This window comes from Scyliorhinus torazame, chromosome X (assembly GCF_047496885.1).
Source record: "Scyliorhinus torazame isolate Kashiwa2021f chromosome X, sScyTor2.1, whole genome shotgun sequence".
NCBI lineage: Eukaryota > Metazoa > Chordata > Chondrichthyes > Carcharhiniformes > Scyliorhinidae > Scyliorhinus > Scyliorhinus torazame.
Genome location: NC_092738.1, coordinates 37,935,343 through 37,961,201, shown reverse-complemented (window position 1 = coordinate 37,961,201; position 25,859 = coordinate 37,935,343). Strand labels below are relative to the sequence as shown.

General features: G+C 51.1%; 1 protein-coding gene across 1 annotated transcript in view; it reads left to right on the top strand.

Moving 5' to 3' along the window:
* The window catches only part of LOC140405541 (natural resistance-associated macrophage protein 2-like), a 240,484-nt gene that overhangs the window by 159,523 nt on the left and 55,102 nt on the right, over nucleotides 1-25,859 (top strand). The window contains exons 14-16 of the mRNA XM_072494106.1: nucleotides 644-793; nucleotides 20,296-20,369; nucleotides 25,409-25,562. Coding sequence (XP_072350207.1) covers nucleotides 644-793; nucleotides 20,296-20,369; nucleotides 25,409-25,562 — 378 coding nt within the window. The remainder of the gene's footprint in view (nucleotides 1-643; nucleotides 794-20,295; nucleotides 20,370-25,408; nucleotides 25,563-25,859) is intronic.

Genomic DNA, 25,859 nt, shown 5'->3' with positions numbered 1-25,859 from the left:
CCACTCCTCGATGCCGGTACGACCCGCCCCGCTGGGTACGGGAGAGTCCCACCCAGATCTCTGTGTTAAAAAGGGTCTTTTGTCTTGTGGATGTTGCAAGGAAAGATTAAGAGTTACTTATAGAATATTGTACCTGTGGGGCGGATTGGTGTTGATAGTTGTTAAGATGTTTACTGTGGGTTTATAAAGTGTTAACTGGTTTCATAAATAAACATTGTTTTAATTTAGAAGTACTTTAGATCTCTGTTGCATCACACCTGTCAGGTAAGCCCATGTACTCCCCATACCACAATCTATTAAAGGTTGTGGGTCAGGTGGACTCCATGATACACTTTGGGGTTCTCTGAACCCTGGCCCATAACACACCCCTAATGTCACACCTACACCTCAGGGACTGCGACGGTTCAAGAAGGTGGCTCACCACCACCAAGGGGCAATTAGCGATGGGCAACAAATGCTGGTCCTAGCCACATGAAAGAATTTAAAACAAGACCCCTTCTAAAAACAATCCCCCTCCACAATGTTTCCAAAATACATTCGCTCCGGGAAGTGAGTCAGCCCCTTTTTCTGGGCCGGCCTGGGGCTTTCCAGCAGGCAATCCAACTCGAGAAGTCTTAATCGTTTGCCTGTTTCTTTTTTCCAGGGTTTCTTGAACCTCAAGTGGTCTCGTTTTACCCGTGTGGTGTTCACGCGGACAATTGCGATCACCCCCACCTTGTTGGTGGCTGTTTTCCAGAGTGTGGACACGTTGACGGGGATGAATGACTTGCTGAATGTTCTGATGAGCTTGCAGGTGAGGGGATTTTGTGACGGGGCTGCACCTCCTGGCCTGTCGGAGCGAAGTTGTTCGGACATTTTACCCCTGCTCACACTGGGAGGTATCTCTGTGCAGACAGACAGGTCAGTTTGGCCATCACCCAGAGTAGCCCAGTCATAGCTCTCGGCTGCTGGGAGACGTGACTGAGTCCCAATGAGTGACTGACCTGAAAACAAAATCGAATGACTGTTAGGTCAGCACTTGTGCGGTAATTTTCTGTTTATATGCTGGAGGTGTGGAAGGTCACCACTGGCAACGTATATCAGCATATGGAAGTCAGCACATCCATGATATGCTGCCAGTGAGTGACAATTATTTGTCAGCCTCGCATGCAGTCAGTGCACAGTTACCCAGAAGTCTGCACGGCACAATAAGGGAGATTCTTCAAAGTGACAGGTTTCTCTGCTACCACATGTCATATTTAAAAAGACCAGACAAGTTTACAAGAGTATTTCGAGAAGTTTAGTTTGTTCGATGTGAAGAGATTTTTAAAAAATCATTTCAATAGATAGCAGGGTGCGTATAAAACTCAATACGTGAATCAAGAGAATTATTCACATATAAAATGGGTTGGCATATTTAAATGAAGGAGGAATTACATGGTGACATCAAACTCCCTTTTTTCTGTCACTGCTGTCTAAATTATCCTCGTCGCCAATCATGTGCCTCTGGCATAGCCACCCAACATTGCTCGGTGATGCGGAGCGAGGCCAGCAGCGTGGGTTCAGTTCCCGTACCGGCTGAGGGTATTATTGAAGGCCCCGCCTCCTCAACCTTGACCCTCGCCCTGAGGTGTGGTGACCCTCAGGTTAAATCACCACCAGTCAGCTCTCCCCCTCAAAGGGGAAAGCAGCCCACGGTCATCTGGGACTGTGGCGACTTTACCTTTACAGAATGGGGGTGAGCATGGATTTAAACAACATCGCAGCCACCTTACAAGAAGTCACATATGCTTATTTCTCGGTGGCTATGGTGCATTTTGGTTTCCCTTCCTTGGGTGCCTGCTGTTTCAATGCTGTTGCTGGGTTTTCAGGAACTTTTACTGTTCCCTCACCTTCTTGGCCTCCTGCACTTTGATGAGGCGTTGTTCACTTGTAACAGACTTGAGAGAGTCTTCAGACAGTTTATTGAGAATTATTTACAAAGACCTTGTGATGAACGGTTACTGCCTTATCATCATGTAAGGTGATGTCCCCTTTAAGACTAGGCTTGGAACCCTGGGGACTCCGCCTCTGGCTCCGCCCATCTGGGAGCCATACATAAAGGGCTGCCTCATGGTCTGTATAGCAGTCAGCTCTCGTCCAAATCTGTAGCATAGTTATTAGCCTAATAAAGCCTTCTTTACAGTTTAATCTCTAAGCATCATTATTGAGGGTACCTCAATTTAATAGACTAAACTAGATTCAGGATGGACGCAGGTCTAAAACCAGAGAAGCTCAATCTGGAAGCACGAACGCCGGAGGCAAAGGAAATTTTTAAATACTGGCTGCGGTGCTTCGAGGCCTACCTGGACTCCGCAGAGACTCCCATCCTGGGGCCACGCAAGCTGCGCCTACTCCACGCCCGGGTGAGTCACAGAATCTCCGCCACGCTCGAAAAGGCGACGACTTATGATGAGTCTGTCGAGTTACTCCGCAAGCGGTTTGTCAAACCCATCAACGAGGTACACGCCCGGCATCTGCTCTCTACCTGCCGGCAGCGCTCGGGGGAATCGCTCGATGAGTTATTGAGAAACTCACCGCGCTCGCCAGGGACTGTGACCATCAGGATGTGACAGGGGAAGTCCATATGAACCTGCACATCAGAGACGCTTCCGTGTCCGGCATCCGCTCGACCTACATCCGGCAGCGGCTGCTCGAAAATGGGGCAAATGACCTCCAGGAGACGCTAACGCTCGCCTCCTCGCTGGAGGTGGCCCAACATAACTTGGGTACATACCCCGCGGACTCTGTGAGCCCCCCCCCCCGGACTTCCTCAGACTCAACCGTATTACAGGCCTGCGCCACGCGGCGACCCGCTCACCATGGGGGCACACCATGCTACTTCTGTGGATAGGGCCAGCACCCATTCCCACGCTGCCCAGCCTGCTCCGCGATCTGCAGCGACTGCGGGAAGAAAGGGCATTTTGCGAGGGTCTGCCTGGCCAGACCCAGGGGCCAGAAAAACAAAGAACAGCCGGCCAGAAAATCAGGCTCTCAGGCCCACAGGTCTCGCAATGCTGCTGCGCACCGACCCGACACGCCCTCTTCTGACGCGTCATCAGCCTCGTGCGAATCATGGGAGCAGCCATTTTGTCGTCGGCCATCTTCTCGACCCCACACGTGCGACCGACGGCGGCGGCCATTTTACGAGTCCGACTCGGCTGAGGACTCGGACTACCCGCGACTGGGTGCGATCACCCTCGACCAAACTCGGCCAAAACACCTGCAGAACTCCATGATGCGGGTCCAGGTCAACGGGCACGACACTGCATGCCTCTTCGACTCCGGGAGCACGGAGAGCTTTATTCACCCTGAAACGGTAAGGCGCTGCTCCCTACGCACCCATCCTGCATCCCAAACATAGCCCTCGCATCTGGGTCCCACTCGGTACAAATCACGGGGTACTGTATTGCGGATCTCTCGATCCAGGGCGCCAAGTACACCCGTTTCAAATTTTATATCATCCCTCACCTCTGTGCCCCCCTGCTGCTCGGACTGGATTTCCAGTGCAGCCACCGAAGCCTGACACTGAAGTTCGGCGGACCCTTGCCCCCCCTCACGGTGTGCTGCCTTGCGACACTGAAAGTCGCACACCCCTCGCTATTCGCGAACCTCACTCCCGACTGTAAGCCCGTCGCCACCAGGAGCCGGCGCTACAGTGCCCAAGACATGGCTTTTATCAAGTCAGAGGTCCAGCGTTTACTGGGAGAGGGGGTCATCGAGGCTAGCAACAGCCCTTGGAGAGCGCAAGTGGTGATAGTCCGGTCCGGGGATAAGAAACGGATGGTCGTGGATTATAGCCAGACCATAAACCGCTTCACGCAGCTCGATGCGTACCCCCTTCCTCGCATTGCGGAAATGGTAAATCGGATCGCCCAATACCGAGTATTTTCCACGGTCGACCTCAAATCTGCCTACCACCAGCTCCCCATCCGACCAAAAGACCGCCCCTATACTGCCTTTGAAGCAGCCGGCCGGCTCTTCCACTTCCTCAGGGTCCCCTTCGGTGTCACAAATGGGGTCTCTGTCTTTCAAAGGGCGATGGACCAAATGGTGGACCAGTACGGTTTGCGGGCTACATACCCGTACTTGGACAATGTCACCATCTGCGGCCATGACCAGCAGGACCATGACGCTAACCTCGAAAAGTTCCTCCAGACCACCCGAGCCCTTAACCTGACCTATATTTCATTTCATTTCATTTCATAACGAGGACAAATGCGTTTTCCACACCACCCGGCTGGCCATCCTGGGCTATGTCGTGGAAGACGGGGTCCTAGGTCCCGACTCCGACCGCATGTGCCCCCTTAAGGTACTCCCTCTCCCCCGCAGCCTCAAGGCCCTCAAATGGTGCTTGGGGCTTTTCTCTTATTACGCCCAGTGGGTCCCCAAGTATGCGGACAAAGCCCGCCCACTCATAAAGACCACCACTTTTCCCCTCTCGGCTGAGGCTCAATTGGCCTTCAACCGCATCAAGGCCGACATCCTCAAGGCCGCCATGCACGCGGTGGACGAAACCATCCCTTTCCAGGTAGAGAGCGATGCATCAGACATCGCCCTGGCTGCTACCCTCAATCAAGGAGGCAGACCAGTAGCGTTCTTCTCCCGAACCCTCACCGCCTCCGAGATTCGACACTCTGCAGTCGAAAAGGAGGCACAAGCCATTGTGGAGGCTGTGCGGTGCTGGAGACACTACCTAGCCGGTAGGAGGTTTACCCTCATCACCGACCAACGGTCGGTCGCCTATATGTTCAACAACACGCAACGGGGCAAAATAAAAAACGATAAAATTTTGAGGTGGAGGATCGAACTCTCCACCTACTCGTACGATATCAAGTATCGTCCAGGGGAGCTCAACGAGCCCCCAGATGCCCTGTCCCGCGGCACATGTGCCAACGCGCAGGAGGACCGCCTGCAAGCCATCCACAATGACCTCTGCCACCCGGGGGTTACCCGGCTCGTCCATTTCATCAAGTCCCGCAACCTACCTTACTCAACCAAGGAGGTCAAGGCCATGGTCAGGGCCTGCCAGGTCTGTGCGGAGTGCAAACCGCACTTCTATCGGCCAGACAAGGTTCGGCTCGTGAAGGCCTCGGGCCCCTTTGAGCGACTGAGCGTGGACTTCAAGGGGCCCCTCCCGTCCACCAACCGTTATGCCTATTTCCTCACCGTGATCGATGAGTTCTCCCGTTTCCCATTCGCCATTCCCTGCACCGACATGACCTCAGCCACGGTGATTAAGGCACTGCACAGCATCTTCACCCTGTTCGGTTTCCCCGCTTATATCCACAGCGACTGGGGTACATCGTTCATGAGCGATGAACTGTGTCAGTATCTGCTCAGCAAAGGCATCGCCTCGAGCAGAACGACCAGCTATAACCCACGGGGAAACGGGCAGGTGGAGAGGGAGAACGCGACCGTGTGGAAGGCTGTCCTTCTGGCCCTGCGGTCGAGAAATCTCCCAACCACCCGCTGGCAGGAGGTCCTACCCGATGCCCTACACTCCATTAGGTCACTCCTCTGCACGGCCACAAATGAGACCCTCACGACCGATTGTTTCTCTTCCCCAGGAAGTCTACCTCCGGGGTCTCGCTCCCACCTTGGCTGACGGCTCCGGGACCTGTTCTTCTCCGGAGGCACGCGAGGAGCCATAAAACGGACCCCCTGGTCGAAAAGGTCCGACTGCTCCACTCCAACCCCAGTTACGCCTATGCTGAGTACCCCGACGGCAGGCAAGATACGGTTTCCCTCCGGGATCTGGCGCCCGCTGGATCCTCCACCACAGACGCCCCTTCCCGCGCCGCTCCCCTGCAGGACCCGTCGCCCCCTACAACACACCCCCTTCCGGCCCTACCACCCGTTGGTGAGCACCTACCTTTACACACCAAGCCGGCACCGGCTCCGCTACCCCCGGCCCTGCCTAGTTCCTCTGCCCCGGCTCCGCTACCCCTGGCCCTGCCTAGTTCCCCTGCCCCGACCCGGACCGAAGCTCCGACCGCTGTGCTCCCGGATGTGCCCTCAACCGGGACGTCCGTGCCCGCCGCACCACTGCCCGAATTGAGGAGGTCGATGAGGACGATCCAGCCACCGAGACGGATGGACCTATGATGGCACTTCACCCCCGCCGGACTCTTTTTAAACAGGGGGTGAATGTGATGAACGGTTACTGCCTTATCATCATGTAAGGTGATGTCCCCTTTAAGACCAGGCTTGGAACCCTGGGGACTCCGCCTCTGGCTCCGCCCATCTGTGAGCCATATATAAGGGGCTGCCTTGTGGGCTGTACAGCAGTCAGCACTTGTCTCAGCTCTAGCATAGTTCTTAGTCTAATAAAGCCTTCTTTACAGTTTAATCTCTAAGCATCATTATTGAGGGTACCTCAGACCTCCAGCTGCTGCATCGAAGTGCATCGGTCCCCGAACCAACGTTGGAAATTGATTCTCGGGGGTTACTTCACTGTCCTCTGTTGAACTACTTAAACACGCTGAGCTGAGAAATTGGCTGATTTCTGTAGGAGAGGAAGGGTTTCGCTCATTTCCTTTTCTTCACGCTTAACGGGTGCTGGTGAACTGACCCTTCACTTTAAGAAGGGTCTCCAGGCCCTTGTAACTTTACCTCAGATGGCTGGATTTTGACTTCTTTAAACCATTTTGGAAGCCATTCCAATCCATGCGTTAAGCCAGAGATTCCTACTTTAAATTTAAATAAACGGAAGTTTAAATTCCGTCCTGTTGCCTTGAACTTCCAACTATGGATCAGAGGTGTTTATCAGCTTCCTCAATCTCTGAGGAAACCATTAGGTTGGAAAGGACCAACACATTTCTTGGGCCTCAAACTGGTTCGGAATATGTTCCAGCTTTCTTCACTTGAACACTGTTTTGATTTGCAAAACTGTTTAAAATGACCAGTCCTGGAGAAAGCATGTCAGCTCCCCCTGCTGGGTATTTACAGCGGTATTGTGTGTCCGCACCACATCTGAAGCACTTGAACACAGATGGACTTCAGAGAATTTACAGTGCAGAAGGAGGCCATTCGGCCAATCAAGTCTGCACCATCTCTTGGAAAGAGCACCCTACCCAAGGTCAACACCTCCACTCTATCCCCATAACCCAGTAACCCCACCCAACACTAAGGGAACTTTTGGACACGAAGGGCAATTTATCCTGGCCAATCCACCTAACAGCACGTCTTTGGACTGTGGGAGGAAACCGGAGCACCCGGAGGAAACCCACGGAGACACGGGGAGGATGTGCAGACTCCGCAGACAGTGACCCAAGCCGGGAATCGAACCTGGACCCTGGAGCTGTGAAGCAATTGTGCTATCTACAATGCTACCGTGCTGCCCATGATGCAGTGGCCCATGTAGAGTTGCACATTCTCCCCGTGTTTGCGGGGGTTTCACCCCCACAACCCAAAGATGTGCAGGGTAGGTGGATTGGCCTCGCTAAATCGCCCTTAATTGGAAAAAATGAATTGTGTACACTAAATGTTTTTTTTTTAAATGATGCAATTGCAAATTAACTTGTGTTACATAAGAACATAAGAACTAGGAGCAGGAGTCAGCCATCTGGCCCCTCGAGCCTGCTCCACCATTCAATGAGATCATGGCTGATCTTTTGTGGACTCAGCTCCACTTTCCGGCCCGAACACCATAACCCTTAATCCCTTTATTCTTCAAAAAACTATCAATCTTTATCTTAAAAACATTTAATGAAGGAGCCTCTACTGCTTCACTGGGCAAGGAATTCCATAGATTCACAACCCTTTGGGTGAAGAAATTCCTCCTAAACTCAGTCCTAAATCTACTTCCCCTTATTTTGAGGCTATGCCCCCTAGTTCTGCTTTCACCCGCCAGTGGAAACAACCTGTCTGCATCTATCCTATCTATTCCCTTCATAATTTTATATGTTTCTATAAGATCCCCCCTTATCCTTCTAAATTCCAACGAGTACAGTCCCAGTCTACTCAACCTCTCCTCGTAATCCAACCCCTTCAGCTCTGGGATCAACCTAGTGAATCTCCTCTGCACACCCTCCAGTGCCAGTACGTCCTTTCTCAGGTAAGGAGACCAAAACTGAACACAATACTCCAGGTGTGCCCACACCTTATACAATTGCAGCATAACCTCCTTAGTCTTAAACTCCATCCCTCTAGCAATGAAGGACAAAATTCCATTTACCTTCTTAATCACCTGTTGCACCTGTAAACCAACTTTTTGCGACTCATGCACTAGCACACCCAGGTCTCTCTGCACAGCAGCATGTTTTAATATTTTATCATTTAAATAATAATCCCTTTTGCTGTTATTCCTACCAAAATGGATAACCTCACATTTGTCAACATTGTATTCCATCTGCCAGACTCTAGCCCATTCACTTAGCCTATCCAAATCCCTCTGCAGACTTCCAGTATCCTCTGCACTTTTTGCTTTACCACTCATCTTAGTGTCGTCTGCAAACTTGGACACATTGCACTTGGTCCCCAACTCCAAATCATCTATGTAAATTGTGAACAATTGTGGGCCCAACACTGATCTCTGAGGGACACCTCGGGCAGCACGGTAGCCTTGTGGATAGCACAATTGCTTCACAGCTCCAGGGTCCCAGGTTCGATTCCGGCTTGGGTCACTGTCTGTGCGGAGTCTGCACATCCTCCCCGTGTGTGCGTGGGTTTCCTCCGGGTGCTCCGGTTTCCTCCCACAGTCCAAAGATGTGCGGGTTAGGTGGATTGGCCATGATAAATTGCCCTTAGTGTCCAAAATTGCCCTTAGTGTTGGGTGGGGTTACTGGGTTATGGGGATAGGGCGGAGGTGTTGACCTTGGGTAGGGTGCTCTTTCCAAGAGCCGGTGCAGACTCGATGGGCCGAATGGCCTCCTTCTGCACTGTAAATTCTATGATAATCTATGATAACCACTAGCTACTGATTGCCAACCAGAGAAACAGACATTAATCCCCACTCTTTGCTTTCTATTAATTAACCAATCCTCTATCCATGCTACTACTTTCCCCTTAATGCCATGCATCTTTATCTTATGCACAACCTTTTGTGTGGCACCTTGTCAAAGGCTTTATGGAAATCCAGATATACCACATCCATTGGCTCCCCGTTATTTACCGCACTGTTAATGTCCTCAAAAAATTCCACTAAATTAGTTAGGCACGACCTGCCCTTTATGAACCCATGCTGCGTCTGCCCAATGGGACAATTTCCATCCAGATGCCTTGCTATTTCTTCCTTGATGATAGATTCCAGCATCTTCCCTACTACCGAAGTCAAACTCACTGGCCTATAATTCCCCACTTTCTGCCTTCCACCTTTTTTAAACAGTGGTGTCACGTTTGCTAATTTCCAATCCGCCGGGACCACCCCAGAGTCTAGTGAATTTTGGTAAATTATCACTAGTGCATTTGCAATTTCCCTAGCCATCTCTTTTAGCACTCTGGGATGCATTCCATCAGGGCCAGGAGACTTGTCTACCTTTAGCCCCATTAGCTTGCCCATCACTACCTCCTTAGTGGTAACAATCCTCTCAAGATCCTCACCTGTCATAGCCTCATTTCCATCAGTCACTGGCATGTTATTTGTGTCTTCCACTGTGAAGATCGACCCAAATAACCTGTTCAGTTCCTCAGCCATTTCCTCATCTCCCATTATTAAATCTCCCTTCTCATCCTCTAGAGGACCAATATTTACCTTAGCCACTCTTTTTTGTTTTATATATTTGTAGAAACTTTTACTATCTGTTTTTATATTCTGAGCAAGTTCACTCTCATAATCTATCTTACTCTTCTTTATAGCTTTTTTAGTAGCTTTCTGTTGCCCCCCTAAAGATTTCCCAGTCCTCTAGTCTCCCACTAAGCTTTGCCACTTTGTATGCTTTTCCCTTCAATTTGATACTCTCCCTTATTTCCTTAGATATCCACGGTCGATGTTCCCTCTTTCTACCGTCCTTCCTTTTTGTTGGTATAAACCTTTGCTGAGCACTGTGAAAAATCACTTGGAAGGTTCTCCACTGTTTCACCATAAAGTCTTTGCTCCCAGTCTACTTTAGCTAGTTCTTCTCTCATCCCATTGTAATCTCCTTTGTTTAAGCACAAAACACTAGTGTTTGATTTTACCTTCTCACCCTCCATCTGTATTTTAAATTCCACCATATTGTGATCGCTCCTTCCGAGAGGATCCCTAACTGTGAGATCATGAATCAATCCTGTCTCATTACACAGGACCAGATCTAGGACCACTTGTTCCCTCGTAGGTTCCATTACATACTGTTCTAGGAAACTATCGCGGATACATTCTATAAACTCCTCCTCAAGGCTGTCTTGACCGACCTAGTTAAACTAATCGACATGTAGATTAAAATCCCCCATGATAACTGCTGTACCATTTCTACATGCATCCGTTATTTCTTTGTTTATTGCCTGCCCCACCATAATGTTACTATTTGGTGGCCTATAGACTACTCCTATCAGTGACTTTTTCGTCTTACTATTCCTGATTTCCACCCAAATGGATTCAACCCTACAAGCACCGATGTCATCCCTTACTATTGCCCGGATGTCATCCTTAAATAACAGAGCTACACCACCTCCCTCACCATCCACTCTGTCCTTCCGAATAGTTTGATACCCTTGGATATTTAACTCCCAGTCGTGACCATCCTTTAACCATGTTTCAGTAATGGCCACTAAATCATAGTCATTCACGATGATTTGCGCCATCAACTCATTTACCTTATTCCGAATACTACGAGCATTCAGGTAAAGTACACTTATGTTGGCTTTTTAACCTCTGTTCTGAATCTTAACAGCTCGATCAGTAACCTCTCCTAAGTTATATTTCCTCTTAACTTTTCTCCTAATTTTCCTTCTCGTTGAACATGTAACTTCATGTAACAACCTGCCGCGTCGCTTACCATTAATGTTTTCACTTCCCGTTTTATTCCTTTTAGTATTACTGGTCCTATTCGCTGAGCTCCCCTCAGTCACTGTACCTTGAATTGTCGCCCTTTTTGATTTTTGACTATGGTTTCCCTGCCTTACACTTTCCCCCTTACTGCCTTTTGTTTCTGTCCCTGTTTTACTACCTTCCAACTTCCTGCATCGGTTCATCATCCCCCGCCACATTAGTTGAAACTCTCCCCAACAGCTCTAGCAAACACCCCCCCCAGGACATCGGTTCCAGTTCTGCCCAGGTGCAGACCGTCCGGTCCCACCTCCCCCAGAACCGGTTCCAATGCCCCTGGAATTTGAATCCCTCCCTCTTGCACCATCTCTCGAGCCACGCATTCATCCTATCTATCCTGACATTCCTACTGTGACTAGCTCGTGGCACTGGTAGCAATCCTGAAATTACTACCTTTGAGGTCCTACTTTTTAGTTTAACTCCTAACTCCCTGAATTCAGCTTGTAGGACCTCGTGCCATTTTTTACCTATATCGTTGGTGCCTATATGCACCACGCCAGCTGGCTGTTCACCCTCCACCCCCCCCCCCCCCCCCCCCCAGAATGTCCTGCAGCCGCTCCGAGACATCCTTGACCCTTGCACCAGGGAGGCAACATACCATCCTGGAGTCTCGATTGCGTCCGCAGAACCGCCTGTCTATTCCCCTTACGATTGAGTCCCCTATCACTATAGCCCTGCCATTCTTCTTCCTGCCCAGCTGCGCAGCAGAGCCAGCCACGGTGCCATGAACCTGGCTGCTGCCGCCTTCCCCTGGTGAGCCATCTCCCCCAACAGTATCCAAAGCGGTATATCTGTTTTGCAGGGAGATGACCGCAGGGGACACCTGCACTGCCTTCCTACTCTTGCTCTGTCTTTTGGTCACCCATTTTCTATCTCCCTCAGTACCTTTCACCTGCGGTCTGACCAACTCGCTAAACGTGCTATCCACGACGTCCTCAGCATCGCGGATGCTCCAAAGTGAGTCCATCCATAGCTCCAGAGCCATCAAGCGGTCTAACAGGAGCTCCAACTGGACACACTTCTTGCACGTGAAGGAGCCAGGGACAGTGGACGTGTCCCTGAGCTCCCACATCGCACACGAGGGGCATGACACGGGTCTGAGATCTCCTGCCATGTTTTAAACCTTCGGTTAACTTCAACAACTACAATTTCAAAAAAGAAAAAACAACGAAGAATAAATAAATAAATATACCAATGAAAAGAAAAAGAAAACAGAAAAACTACTTACCAGTCACTTACTGTAGCGCACAATGACTTACGAGAGACGAGAAGTGATGAAGTCGATCCAGGCTTTATTAAGCGATGCTTGTCCCCAGCAGCTCAGCAACAGAATGAAGCTGCGGGGAGAAACTCGGGTTCTTATACTCCGCCTTCAGGGCAGAGCCAGAAGTCGGCAGATCCAACCAGGACCCGGGATCTGTCAGCCAATAGCATCTCGGCTTCACAGGTCCCACATGATCCCTAATACATACCACCGCATTCACCCCTTGTTAAAAAGGAACCCGGCGGGGTGGTGGTTCGCATGGTGGTAGGGGTTTACAAGGCTGGCCCTGGAACTAATTTCGGACAGTGTTACTACAGCTTTAGCCCTACACTGGGCTATGTACAAGTTTGTGAGAACTATTTACAATATGAGCAAAAAAAATTTTTTTTGTTACAACAACATTCTTGGTGTCACGCGGACTCCCCGAGTCGAGCGGGCGGTCTGGTCTTCCTCGTCGATCGCCTCAGCCCCGGTGGTGGTGCAGGTGCTTGCTCGGGCGTTGTCGTCTCCGGGAGCGTTTCGCTGTTTGTTCCTGTTTTACTCCTGGGCGGGCACGGGAGAAGGACCGATCCTCCCGGGAAGGGGGCAGTCGCGGGGTGCGCCGGTGGTAGGGAGGGGATGATCGGTGTCGGGGGGGTGTGTGTGTTGCCGGCGGGCGCCAGGTCCCGCAGGGAGACCGTGTCCTGTCGGCCATCGGGGCACGCCACGTAGGCGTACTGCGGGTTCGTGTGGAGAAGGTGAACCCTCTCGACCAACGGGTCCGATTTGTGCGCCCGCACATGTTTCCGGAGCAAGATGGGTCCTGGGGCTGCCAGCCAGGTCGGCAGCGACGTTCCGGAGGAGGACTTCCTGGGGAAGACAAGGAGGCGCTCATGAGGCGTTTGGTTAGTGGTGGTACACAGCAGCAACCGGATGGAGTGGAGAGCGTCCGGGAGGACCTCCTGCCACCGGGAAACTGGGAGATCCCTGGACCGTAGGGCCAGTAGGACGGTTTTCCAGACCGTGCCGTTCTCCCTCTCTACTTGCCCGTTCCCCCGGGGGTTGTAGCTGGTCGTCCTGCTCGAGGCTATGCCCTTGCCGAGCAGGAACTGGCGCAGCTCGTCACTCATAAAGGAGGACCCCCTGTCGCTATGGATATACTTGGGGCAACCGAACAGGAAATATGCGTTGCGGTCGGTGGAGGGGAGGGGCCCTTTGAAATCCAAACTGAGGCGTTCAAAGGGGCGGGAAACCTTGATCAGGTGCGCTCTATCCGGCCTGAAAAAGTGCGATTTGCACTCTGCGCAGATGTGGCAGTTCCTGGTGACTGTACGGACCTCCACCACAGAGTAGGGGAGGTTGCGGGACTTTACGAAATGGTAGAATCGAGTGACCCCTGGGTGGCAGAGGTCCTCGTGGAGGGCTTGGAGACGGTCTATTTGTGCGTTGGCACATGTGCCGCGGGATAGGGCATCGGACGGCTCGTTCAGCTTTCCGGGACGATACAAAATCTCATAGTTGAAGGTGGAGAGCTCGATCCTCCACCTTAGGATCTTGTCATTCTTAATTTTGCCCCGCTGTGCATTATCGAACATGAAGGCTACCGACCGTTGGTCAGTGAGGAGAGTGAATCTCCTGCCGGCCAGGTAATGCCTCCAATGTCGCACAGCTTCCACTATGGCTTGGGCTTCCTTTTCCACTGAGGAGTGGCGGATTTCTGAGGCGTGGAGGGTCCGGGAGAAAAAGGCCACGGGTCTGCCCGCTTGGTTAAGGGTGGCCGCCAGAGCTACGTCGGATGCGTCGCTCTCGACCTGTAAGGGGAGGGACTCGTCGATGGCGCGCATCGTGGCCTTTGCGATATCCGCTTTGATGCGGCTGAAGGCCTGGCGAGCCTCTGTCAACAGGGGGAAGGTAGTGGTCTGTATTAGGGGGCGGGCCTTGTCTGCGTACTGGGGGACCCACTGGGCGTAATGTGAAAAGAAACCCAGGCAACGTTTCAGGGCTTTGGAGCCGTGGGGGAGGGGGAATTCCATGAGGGGGCGCATGCGTTCGGGGTCGGTGCCTATCACTCCATTGCGCACTACGTATCCCAGGATGGCCAAACGGTTTGTGCTAAAATCGCATTTTTCCTCGTTATATGTGAGGTTCAGGGCGTTAGCGGTCTGGAGGAACTTTTGGAGGTTGGCGTCATGGTCCTGCTGATCGTGGCCGCAGATGGTTACGTTGTCGAGATACGGGAACGTGGCCTGCAACCCGTGCTGGTCAACCATTCGGTCCATCTCCCGTTGGAAGACCGAGACCCCGTTCGTGACGCCAAATGGGACCCTTAGGAAGTGGTATAGACGCCAGTCTGCCTCGAAGGCGGTGTACTTGCGGTCACCTGGGCGGATGGGGAGCTGGTGGTAGGCGGACCTGAGGTCCACGGTGGAAAAGACCTTATACTGGACAATCCAATTGACCATGTCGGATATGCGGGGGAGAGGGTACGCATCTAGCTGCGTGTACCTGTTGATGGTCTGACTATAGTCTACGACCATCCTTTGCTTCTCCCCGGTCTTTACTACTACCACCTGGGCTCGCCAGGGACTATTGCTGGCCTGGATTATGCCTTCCTTCAGCAACCGCTGGACTTCAGACCGAATAAATATCCGGTCCTGGGCGCTGTACCGTCTGCTCCTAGTGGCGACGGGTTTGCAATCCGGGGTGAGGTTTGCAAACAAGGACGGCGGTTCAACTTTGAGAGTTGCGAGGCCGCAGATAGTGAGTGGGGGTATTGGGCCGCCGAATTGGAATGTTAGGCTCTGCAGGTTACACTGGAAGTCTAATCCCAGTAATGTGGGCGCGCAGAGTTGGGGAAGGACGTAAAGCATGTAGTTCTTAAACTCCCTCCCTTGCACCGTTAGGTTCGCGATGCAGAACCCTTTGATCTCTACGGAGTGGGATCCTGCAGCTAGGGAAATCTTTTGCGTGCTTGGATGGATGGCCAGAAAACAGCGTCTTACCGTGTCTGGGTGAATAAAACTTTCAGTGCTCCCGGAGTCGATCAGGCATGGCGTCTTGTATCCGTTGACCAGCACCGTTGTTGTCATCGTCTGGAGCGTCCGTGGCCGCGATTGATCCAGTGTCACCGAAGCCAGTCGTGGTAGTAGTGTCGAGCCGTCGATGCTTGGGGTCCTTTGTTGTCAACCAAGATGGGGGGGGTCACAAGATGGCGACGCCCATCCTCCCCTCGTGGTGCCCGGGACCCAAAATGGCGGCGCCCGCGGGTCGCACATGGGGGGCTGGTGGGGGTTGGGATGTGCTGGGCTCGTTCTTCTCCGGGGATTGCGGTGACCCCCCGGGACCGGCACACTGCCGCGTAATGGCCCTTTTTGCCGCAGCTTTTACAAATAGCTGCGCGGGCAGCGCTGCCGGGGTTGTTTCGCTTGTCCGCAGAAATAGCAGCGGGCCCCCCCGGGATGGTCTGGCGCTTTAACCGTGCAAGCTTGCGAGGGGGGGAGGGGTGAGTTTGTCGCGACGGGGGTCCACGGAGCCCAAGGGGCTGCCGCGCGGTCGGGGCCGTAGGCGCGGGCGTTTTGCGAGGCCACATCTAGGGAAGCTGCAAGGGCCCGTGCCTCTGAGAGTCCTAGCAACTCTCTTTCTAAAAGTCTTGGGTGAATTTGGGGAGAGTTCATACCTGCCACAAATGCATCACGAATTAGCATGTCCGTGTGTTCGATCGTGTTCACCGGTGGGCAGCTGCAGCCCCGTCCCAAAATTAGCAGCGCGGCGTAGAATTCCTCTAGCAATTCTCCGGGACTTTGCCGTCTCGTCGCGAGTTGGTGGCGCGCGTAGACCTGGTTAGCGGGCCGAACGTAGATGCCCTTCAGCAATGCGAGCGCCGTCGGGAAATCCTCTGCGTCTTCTATGGGAGGGTAAATTTCCGGGCTTACCCTTGAATGTAGGACCTGCATTTTCTGGTCTTCTGTGATCCGGCCGGGGGCCGTTCGGAGGTAGCCTTCAAAGCATGCTTGCCAGTGTTTGAATACTGCTGCCGAGTTCGCTGCGTGGGGGCTGATCCGCAGGCATTCCGGGGCGATCCGGAGCTCCATAGTCTTTTAAGCTCGCTTAATAAATTGTAGCGCACAATGACTTACGAGAGACGAGAAGTGATGAAGTCGATCCAGGCTTTATTAAGCGAGACTTGTCCCCAGCAGCTCAGCAACAGAATGAAGCTGCGGGGAGAAGCTCGGGTTCTTATACTCCGCCTTCAGGTCGGAGCCAGAAGTCGGCAGATCCAACCAGGACCCGGGATCTGTCAGCCAATAGCATCTCGGCTTCACAGGTCCCACATGACCGCTAATACATACCACCACACTTACCATGGATAAAAAGCACCTCATCCCCACACAGTGCCTGTGCTCTAAGACTCGGTAACCACTGATACCAAGCAACTGATATAAATAATTAATGAAAGAATCAATGGATTCCCCTAGCCTTTGGCTCTGCTAATTGAATTTTCTGGGTGGAGTCAAGGAAGGCAGAGAGACATTTTGAAAGGCTTTAGAGAGACGGTTTTGGGAGAAAGCTGTGGAGAGAGGCAGCTGGTGGGGAAACTTTGGAGAGAGGAGTTGAATTCTGATTTGCCAGATGCTGAGTCCACCATTCTCCCGCAGTATGATAGATTGAGATCATAGAATCATAGAATTTACAGTGCAGAAGGAGGCCATTCAGCCCATCGAGTCTGCACCGGCTCTTGGAAAGCGAACCCTACCCAAGCCCACACCTCCACCCTATCCCCGTAACCCAGTAACCCCACCTAACCTAAGGGCAATTTAGCATAGCCAATCCACCTCACCTGCACATCTTTGGACTGTATGTTTCTTTTCTTGTTGTTTAATGGGAAATTGAGTAGTAGTGGTTAAGGTGTAAATTGTAAGCTGTTCTTTTTGAGTGTGAAGTTACAAAGTTTAATTGTTTTAAAATAAATTTACAGTACCTACTTCTTTTTTTTTCCAATTAAGGGGCAATTTAGCGTGGCCAATCCACCTACCCGGCACATCTTTGTGTTGTGGGGGCGAAACCCACGCAGACACGGGGAGAATGTGCAAACTCCACACGGACAGTGACCCAGAGCCGGGATCGGACCCAGGTCCTTGGCGCCGTGAGGCAGCAGTGCTAACCACTGCACCACTGTGCTGCCCTCTAAAAAGTTTAATATTGTAGTTACAACAAAGTTTTCGTTTTAAAAATAGCCAAGCCCTATTTCTTCGTGTAATCAGTCCTGGAGTGAATATTTCTTTCCGCACAGTCTTTCAAATAAACTAAAACATTGTTTTTTTTTGCCCACTATCCTAGCCACTGTTGGCGCCTGGTCTGGGCCTATAGCCTCTCCTCCAGCCAGAGACTGTGAAGGCCACTGTCATTTAGAAAGCTTACTGCAGGCTGCTACATCAGTAACATGAGACAGCCAGCTGCTAAAGTACACCCATTCCTTTCGGGCAAGGCACTGACGTCACCGACAAGCAGCAGGACTTTCCAAAATACGATTTATCGATCCCACTCCCTGTGCCAACAAGAAGGGAATCCGCTTACCCATAATGCTGAGCAGCAGCATGGAGACTCAGCACACTCTTCGACTCAGAGTTCAACATCAGGTGGTTCTGGGAGGTCAAGGCAACACTATACAGCTCGTGAGTTCCAAGGCACTTTCCCAGGACCCCAGCTTAATAGGTATGGTGAGAAAATACTCGCTCACTAAGAGGCCTGACCATACTGAAGACTTCCCCGGATCAGGGAGGAATCACACAGAGGGCCAATGTTGAGGGAAACCTAAGTGTCAGCTGCTGGACCAATTCATGTCAGCCTAAGGCAAGAACTCATCTAATGGGCGCCACAGCTGCCCACTGTATGGCCAACTCACAGTCTCCTCCCAAGATGGAAACATAAACAAACTGCTCATCGCCCCACACACATCCTGCCCACGCCATTTCATCAAAGCCACATCCAATCCCTGCCAAGAACAATGGCCGGGATTCTCCCCCCCCCCGCCGCCCCCCCCCGCCGCCCCCCCCCCCCCCCCGCCGCCCCCCCCCGCCGCCCCCCCCCCCCCCCCCCCCCCCCCCCGCGCCGGCGATTCTCCGCCCCGCGATGGACCGAGCGGCTGCCCGTTTTAGGCCGAACCCGCCGGCGTAAATTAGACCTGGTACTTACCAGCGGGACCTGGCTCCTAGGGCGGCCTCCGGGGTCCTCGGGAGGGGCGGCGCAGGGGTATCTGACCCCGGGGGGTGCCCCCATGGTGGCCTGGCCCGCGATCGGGGCCCACCGATCCGCGGGCGGGCCTGTGCCGTGTGGGCACTCTTTCCCTCCGCACCGGCTGCAGTGGACCTCCGCCATGGGCGGTGCGGAGACAAATCCCCCCCTGTGCATGCGCTGTGATGATGCCAGCACACGCTGGCGCTCCCGCGCATGCGCCAACCCGCGCCGGCAGAGGCCCTTTGGCGCCAGTTCCACGCCGCTTGGCGCAGCGCCAACCCCGCCAGCGCCGGCCTAGCCCCTGAAGGTGCGAAGGATTCCGCACCTTCCGGGCAGCCCGACGCCGGAGTGGTTCACTCCACTCCTCGGTGCCGGGACCGCCCGCCCCGCCGGGTCGCGGAGAATCCCGCCCAATGTCTGCTCGCCTGGCAAACTCAGAGCAGCCATTTGTTTTGTTTATAGCCTCTATCATGTGCACCTATTTCTCACCACTGTTCCTCCTCTTGAAATGAAATGAAAATCGCTTATTGTCACAAGTAGGCTTCAAATGAAATTGCTGTGAAAAGCCCCTAGTCGCCACATTCCGGCGCCTGTTCGGGGAGGCTGGTACGGGAATCGAACCGTGCTGCTGGTCTGCCTGGGTCTGCTTTCAAAGCCAGCAATTTAGCCCTGTGCTAAACCAGCCCCTAAACCAGCCTCCTGGTGCCAATGTCAGGTGCTTGAACCGCTAATAGTAGTCCACTGCTTCTTCTAGGTTTTAGCTGAATGGAAGGGGCATGAGGAGGCTGGACGTTGGTTATCAAGAGCAATCTCCGGCACTGAGGTGGTTCTAAGAGTCACAGCACCACCCGACAGTGTGGAAAATTGCCCAGTTATATCCTGCCCACAAAAAGCAGGACAAATCCAATCTGGCCAACCCCATTAGCCTTCTCTCAAACATTATCAAAGTGTTGGAAGGGGTCATCAACAGTGCTATCACATGGCACTTACTCAGCATTAACCTGCTCATTGACACTCATTCAAAATTCTGTTTAAAAGCACGCAAAATAAATCAACAGTCAGAGATTCACGCCTACTCTGCAATTGCGCCATTATTGTGTCACAAAAACATCAACAGTCTCAGTGATGATCTTCTCTTTCCCTTTTAAAATGATTTTAGTGAAAAATAACGTCCTGCGGCTTGTACGTTTCTCACCATCAGAGGCAAGTGTGTCTTTTGTGAATGTTAGTGCCTCTGCTTTCACCGAGCTTTCGGCATTTCGAGCTTCCATGACAAACCTTTTAACTGAGGCTAACAATTGTGTGGCATTCAATAAAGTTGTATCAACATTTTGCAGCAAATTGCTGATGGTATTAAGTCTTTGAAGTAAACAGTTTTGAATAAAGTCATAAAAATGTGCAGCTCCCTCACAGGATTCAGCTGCAGGATTGCAGATTAAATTCAAGGATGACTGGAAAATGGGATGAATAATGCTCAGTGGCTTGCATTATTCAGTCTTGCTTGTCGATCTGAATATTGGCTTGATGCCTCATCCAAAGGCCTGCACCTTCACTCGAACCAGTGTCACGACCAGTGTCACTGGTGCTTCCACACACGACGTGAGGGCAAATGGATGAATCTGTTGATTCAGATGAATCCGTTGCCAATGTAACAATGAATATTTGTGATTTTGGGTTGGACAAGCTGGGCTCCCTGCATCAGTCAGGATGCACGGTACAGGAGGTCAGCCTGGGGTTGTGTGTTTGTTACGGTTGTATCTGTATAATTCTGGTTTATTCATGGTGGCACTGCCCTCCAGAGCCAGCTCTAACAGATGACCTTTCAACTCTGCAGCTGCCATTTGCATTGATCCCGATATTGACGTTTACAAGTATGGGCTCAGTCATGCACGACTTCGCCAATGGCCTGTAAGTAACCTGATTCCTCTGCTCACACTCACTGTCTCTAGCCTCACACATGGAGAAAGGCCTCATTGGTGAGGGACTGGATGTTGATTGCCCAGGGACCAACGAAAGAGGAAAATAGGGAAACAAACAACTGAGGGATAAGTTATAGATTAGCTGTGCCAAAACCAAAGGCTGACACAGTACCAGCACTGCCCATATTCGATCAAGGTGCAACAGCAAAGAAAATATACTCAGTGCCTGCAAACATCATTGCAAACCTGGGCAGTGAGCTGCTACCAGGCTGGGAAGCAATGGGATGGATTGGCAAGATTGGATTCTCCAATTTAGGTGCTGTCCTGTGGGAGATCGGCGTAGTATTTCACAGATGTGATATGCCCCGGTACAAATGCAAGTTCTGTCCAAATTTCCATTGACGTGCTTGCAGAAGATGGGATGGAAGCTCTGGCTGTTAGTAGATCCCGTGGTTCTTCTGATCAGCCATTTAAATCCATGAAAATCAGGCTGCAATTCGGTATTTGACGTTATTTACTCTGCCGCATCAGCTGCCGACTCGGTGAAAATTGTTTTTGTCGAGCGAGAGGATCTTTTCCTTCCTGGAGTGTAATTGTCAGCACAAAAGCGTAGAATGTGACGCATTGCACAAAACGCGCAAAAAACCCACGGCTGAATGCGGAATATGTGTGGGTACACAGATAGAATGTGGCCCCAGCTGCTGCCTAGCACTTTGCATAGATAAATCCGCCATGTGGCACATTTTACATCAACGCAAAGGATTTTAATCATGCCGTGAGTGCAACCTCACCTGAAAGCAACGGGTGAGCCTGCCTCTAGACGACAACACTTGGGATTGCAGAGCAAACATGGGGTAACACTAGCAGGCAAAATGGTCTTGATGCTTTTCAATGTTCCCTTTGTTCGTAAGGCCAAGATGGATGGGACACCAAGAGGGTGATCTCGGTCCTCAGCCAGGAAGCTTTTTGTCTTGGTCACAAGGGACAAGTGTGTTTAGGCCTGGTCACATGGAGAAAAGGCTTCACTTTGCCGAGGACAGTAGCTGAGATGGTGGGCAGAGTTTTTTCGATTTTTCTTTCGAAGGTTTGTCTTGGGGAGTGAAAGCAGTGCCGGGTATTTCAGTCGTATGGGAAAGAAAAATGGAACGGGCGGGTCCCACAACACCATGTTGGCAGTCCCGAATTATTCCATCCCCCCCGCGCCCCCTCCCCGCCCCCAGCAGCCTCAGCTCCTGATAGATCAACGGTGCCCAGATCAAGAATAAAACTATAAAAAAGAACCCCTCCATGGACACGGGGCCCCCTCCCCTGAGGGAAAGACCCCCCTCCACCACCCCAGGGAACATTGAGCCCCCCAACCCTCCGGACATGGGGCCTCTCCCACCTTAAACCCCCCCTGCCTGGGCACTGCCCTGGCATGGCCCTCTTCCCCCTTGGGAACTGTACTTAGCTGTGTGCACCGCCCCCCATCCCCCAGTTGGGTTCTCTTCACCAGGTCTCATGGTGTAAACCCCGCCAACGTGACATCATGCCACCTGAGGCAGAATTCCCAACGTGGGGGGAGAATGCAGCGGGGTTGCCAGCAAAGGACATATGAAGGGTGCCACAGTGGTTAGCACTGCTGCCCCACAGCCCCAGGGACCCGGATTTGATTGTGGCCTCGGGTGATTGTCTGTGCGGAGTCTGCACGTTCTCCCCGTGTCTGCGTGGGTTTCCTCCGGGTGCTCCGGTTTCCTCCCACAGCCCAAAGATGTGCAGGTGAGGTGGATTGGCCGTGTTAAATTGTCCCTTAGTGTCCAAAGATGTGCGGGTTAGGTGGATTGGCCGTGTTAAATTGTCCCTTAGTGTCCAAAGATGTGCAGGTTAGGTGGATTGGCCATGTTAAATTATCCCTTAGTGTCCAAAGATGTGCAGGTTAGGTGGATTGGCCGTGTTAAATTGCCCCTTAGTGTCCAAAGATGTGCGGGTTAGGTGGATTGACCATGATAAATTGCCCCTTAGTGTCCAAAGATGTGCAGGTTAGGTGGATTGGCCATGCTAAATTGTCCCTTAGTGTCCAAAGATGTGCAGGTTAGGTGGATTGGCCGTGCTAAATTGTCCCTTAGTGTCCAAAGATGTGCAGGTGAGGTAGATTGGCCGTGTTAAATTGTCCCTTAGTGTCCAAAGATGTGCGGGTTAGGTGGATTGGCCGTGTTAAATTGTCCCTTAGTGTCCAAAGATGTGCAGGTTAGGTGGATTGGCCATGTTAAATTATCCCTTAGTGTCCAAAGATGTGCAGGTTAGGTGGATTGGCCGTGTTAAATTGCCCCTTAGTGTCCAAAGATGTGCGGGTTAGGTGGATTGACCATGATAAATTGCCCCTTAGTGTCCAAAGATGTGCAGGTTAGGTGGATTGGCCATGCTAAATTGTCCCTTAGTGTCCAAAGATGTGCAGGTTAGGTGGATTGGCCGTGCTAAATTGTCCCTTAGTGTCCAAAGATGTGCAGGTTAGGTGGATTGGCCATGCTAAATTGTCCCTTAGTGTCCAAAGATGTGCAGGTTAGGTGGATTGGCCATGTTAAATTGTCCCTTAGTGTCCAAAGATGTGCAGGTTAGGTGGATTGGCCATGTTAAATTGTCCCTTAGTGTCCAAAGATGTGCAGGTTAGGTGGATTAGCCATGATAAATTGTCCCTTAGTGTCCAAAGATGTGCAGGTTAGGTGGATTGGCCATGATAAATTGTCCCTTAGTGTCCAAAGATGTACAGGTTAGGTGGATTGGCCATGATGAATTGTCCCTTAGTGTCCAAAGATGTACAGGTTTGGTGGATTGGCCATGATAAATTGTGCATTAGTGTCCAAAGATGTACAGGTTAGGTGGATTGGCCATGCTAAATTGTCCCTTAGTGTCCAAAGATGTACAGGTTAGGTGGATTGGCCATGTTAAATTGTCCCTTAGTGTCCAAAGATGTGCAGGTTAGGTGGATTGGCCGTGTTAAATTGTCCCTTAGTGTCCAAACATGTGCAGGTTAGGTGGATTGACCGTGTTAAATTGCCCCTTAGTGTCCAAAGATGTGCAGGTTAGGTGGATTGGCCATGATAAATTGTGCATTAGTGTCCAAAGATGTGCAGGTTAGGTGGATTGGCCATGATAAATTGTCCCTTAGTGTCCAAAGATGTGCAGGTTAGGTGGATTGGCCGTGTTAAATTGTCCCTTAGTGTCCAAAGATGTACAGGTTAGGTGGATTGGCCATGATAAATTGTCCCTTAGTGTCAAAAGATGTACAGGTTAGGTGGATTGGCCGTGTTAAATTGTCCCTTAGTGTCCAAAGATGTACAGGTTAGGTGGATTGGCCATGATAAATTGTCCCTTAGTGTCCAAAGATGTACAGGTTAGGTGGATTGGCCATGTTAAATTGTCCCTTAGTGTCCAAAGATGTTCAGGTTTGGTCGATTGGCCATGATAAATTGTCCCTTAGTGTCCAAAGATGTGCAGGTTTGGTGGATTGGCCATGTTAAATTGTCCCTTAGTATCCAAAGATGTTCAGGTTTGGTCGATTGGCCATGATAAATTGTCCCTTAGTGTCCAAAGATGTACAAGTTAGGTGTATTGGCCATGATAAATTGTCCCTTAGTGTCCAAAGATGTGCAGGTTAGGTGGATTGGCCATGTTAAATTGTCCCTTAGTGTCCAGGCATGTGCAGGTTAGGTGGATTGGCCATGTTAAATTGCCCCTTAGTGTCCAAAGATGTACAGGTTAGGTGGATTGGCCATGATAAATTGTCCCTTAGTGTCCAAAGATGTGCAGGTTAGGTGGATTGGCCATGATAAATTGTCCCTTAGTGTCCAAAGATGTGCAGGTTAGGTGGATTGGCCATGATAAATTGTCCCTTAGTGTCCAAAGATGTACAGGTTAGGTGGATTGGCCATGATAAATTGACCCTTAGAGTCCAAAGATGTATAGGTTAGGTGGATTGGCCATGATAAATTGTCCCATAGTGTCCAAAGATGTACAGGTTAGGTAGATTGGCCATGATAAATTGTCCCTTAGAGTCCAAAGATGTACAGGTTAGGTGGATTGGCCATGATAAATTGCCCCTTAGTGTCCAAAGATGTGCAGGTTAGGTAGATTGGCCATGATAAATTGTCCCTTAGTGTCCAAAGATGTGCAGATCAGGTGGATTGGCCGTGTTAAATTGTCCCTCAGTGTCCAAAGATGTACAGGTTAGGTGGATTGGCCATGATAAATTGCCCCTTAGTGTCCAAAGATGTGCAGATTAGGTGGATTGGCCATGTTAAATTGTCCCTTAGCGTCCAAAGATGTGCAGGTTAGGTGGATTGGCCATGATAAATTGTCCCTTAGCGTCCAAAGATGTGCAGGTTAGGTGGATTGGCCATGATAAATTGTCCCTTAGTGTCCAAAGATGTGTAGGTTAGGTGGATTGGCCATGTTAAATTGTCCCTTAGTGTCCAGAGATGTACAGGTTAGGTGGATTGGCCATGTTAAATTGTCCCTTAGTGTCCAAAGATGTGCAGGTTAGGTGGATTGGCCATGATAAATTGTCCCTTAGTGTCCAAAGATGTACAGGTTAGGTGGATTGGCCATGATAAATTGTCTCTTAGTGTCCAAAGATGTACAAGTTAGGTGGATTGGCCATGGTAAATTGTCCCTTAGTGTCCAAAAGGTTACTGGGTTACGGGGATAGGGTGGAGGTGTGGGCTTCAGTAGGGTGCTTTTTCCAAGGGCTGGTGCAGACCTGATGGGCCGAATGGCCTCCTTCTGCTCTGTAGGGATTCCATGATTCTAAAAGTATCATAATGGGGCTCCCACCATTGGCGGGGAGGGGGATTATCTGAACGGGAAATCCAGCGGCCTAAAAACCGTTTGGGACTCCTGTTCGATTCGCCGCTCCCTCCGGCTTTCCTGCTCTCTGAAAACGCGGTGGAACATTTCCCCCCCGCCCCACCGTGTCGGAGGCTGCGCAAAGTGAACTCTGTGATTTCATGGCGGAAAACTAATACTCTCTCCATTCTTTTCATTTCCCTCCAGTGTGTGGAAGATTATTGGAGGATGCATCATTCTGCTTATCTGCTGCATTAACATATATTTTGTGATTGATTACATTTGGAGTTTGCAAATGATGGCATTCTACATTGTGGCAGCTATCGTGGCAATCGCCTACCTGTGTTTCATATCTTACTTGGTAAGTTCTGGAACATTCGTTCCTTAAATCCATCCCACTTCAAACGTTGAAAACCACATTCTAAGCGGGAACAAGTCCAGTTACTATGAAAAGTCATGTTTTAATAATAATAAAGGCGAGTGTGTGTGGGGAGTGTAATGTGTGTGTGTGACTGGGATGAGTGTGTGTGGGGAGTGTAATGTGTGTGTGTGGCTGGGATGAGTGTGTGTGGGGAGTGTAATGTGTGTGCGGCTGGGATGAGTGTGTGTGGGGAGTGTAATGTGTGTGTGCGGCTGGGATGAGTGTGTGTGGGGAGTG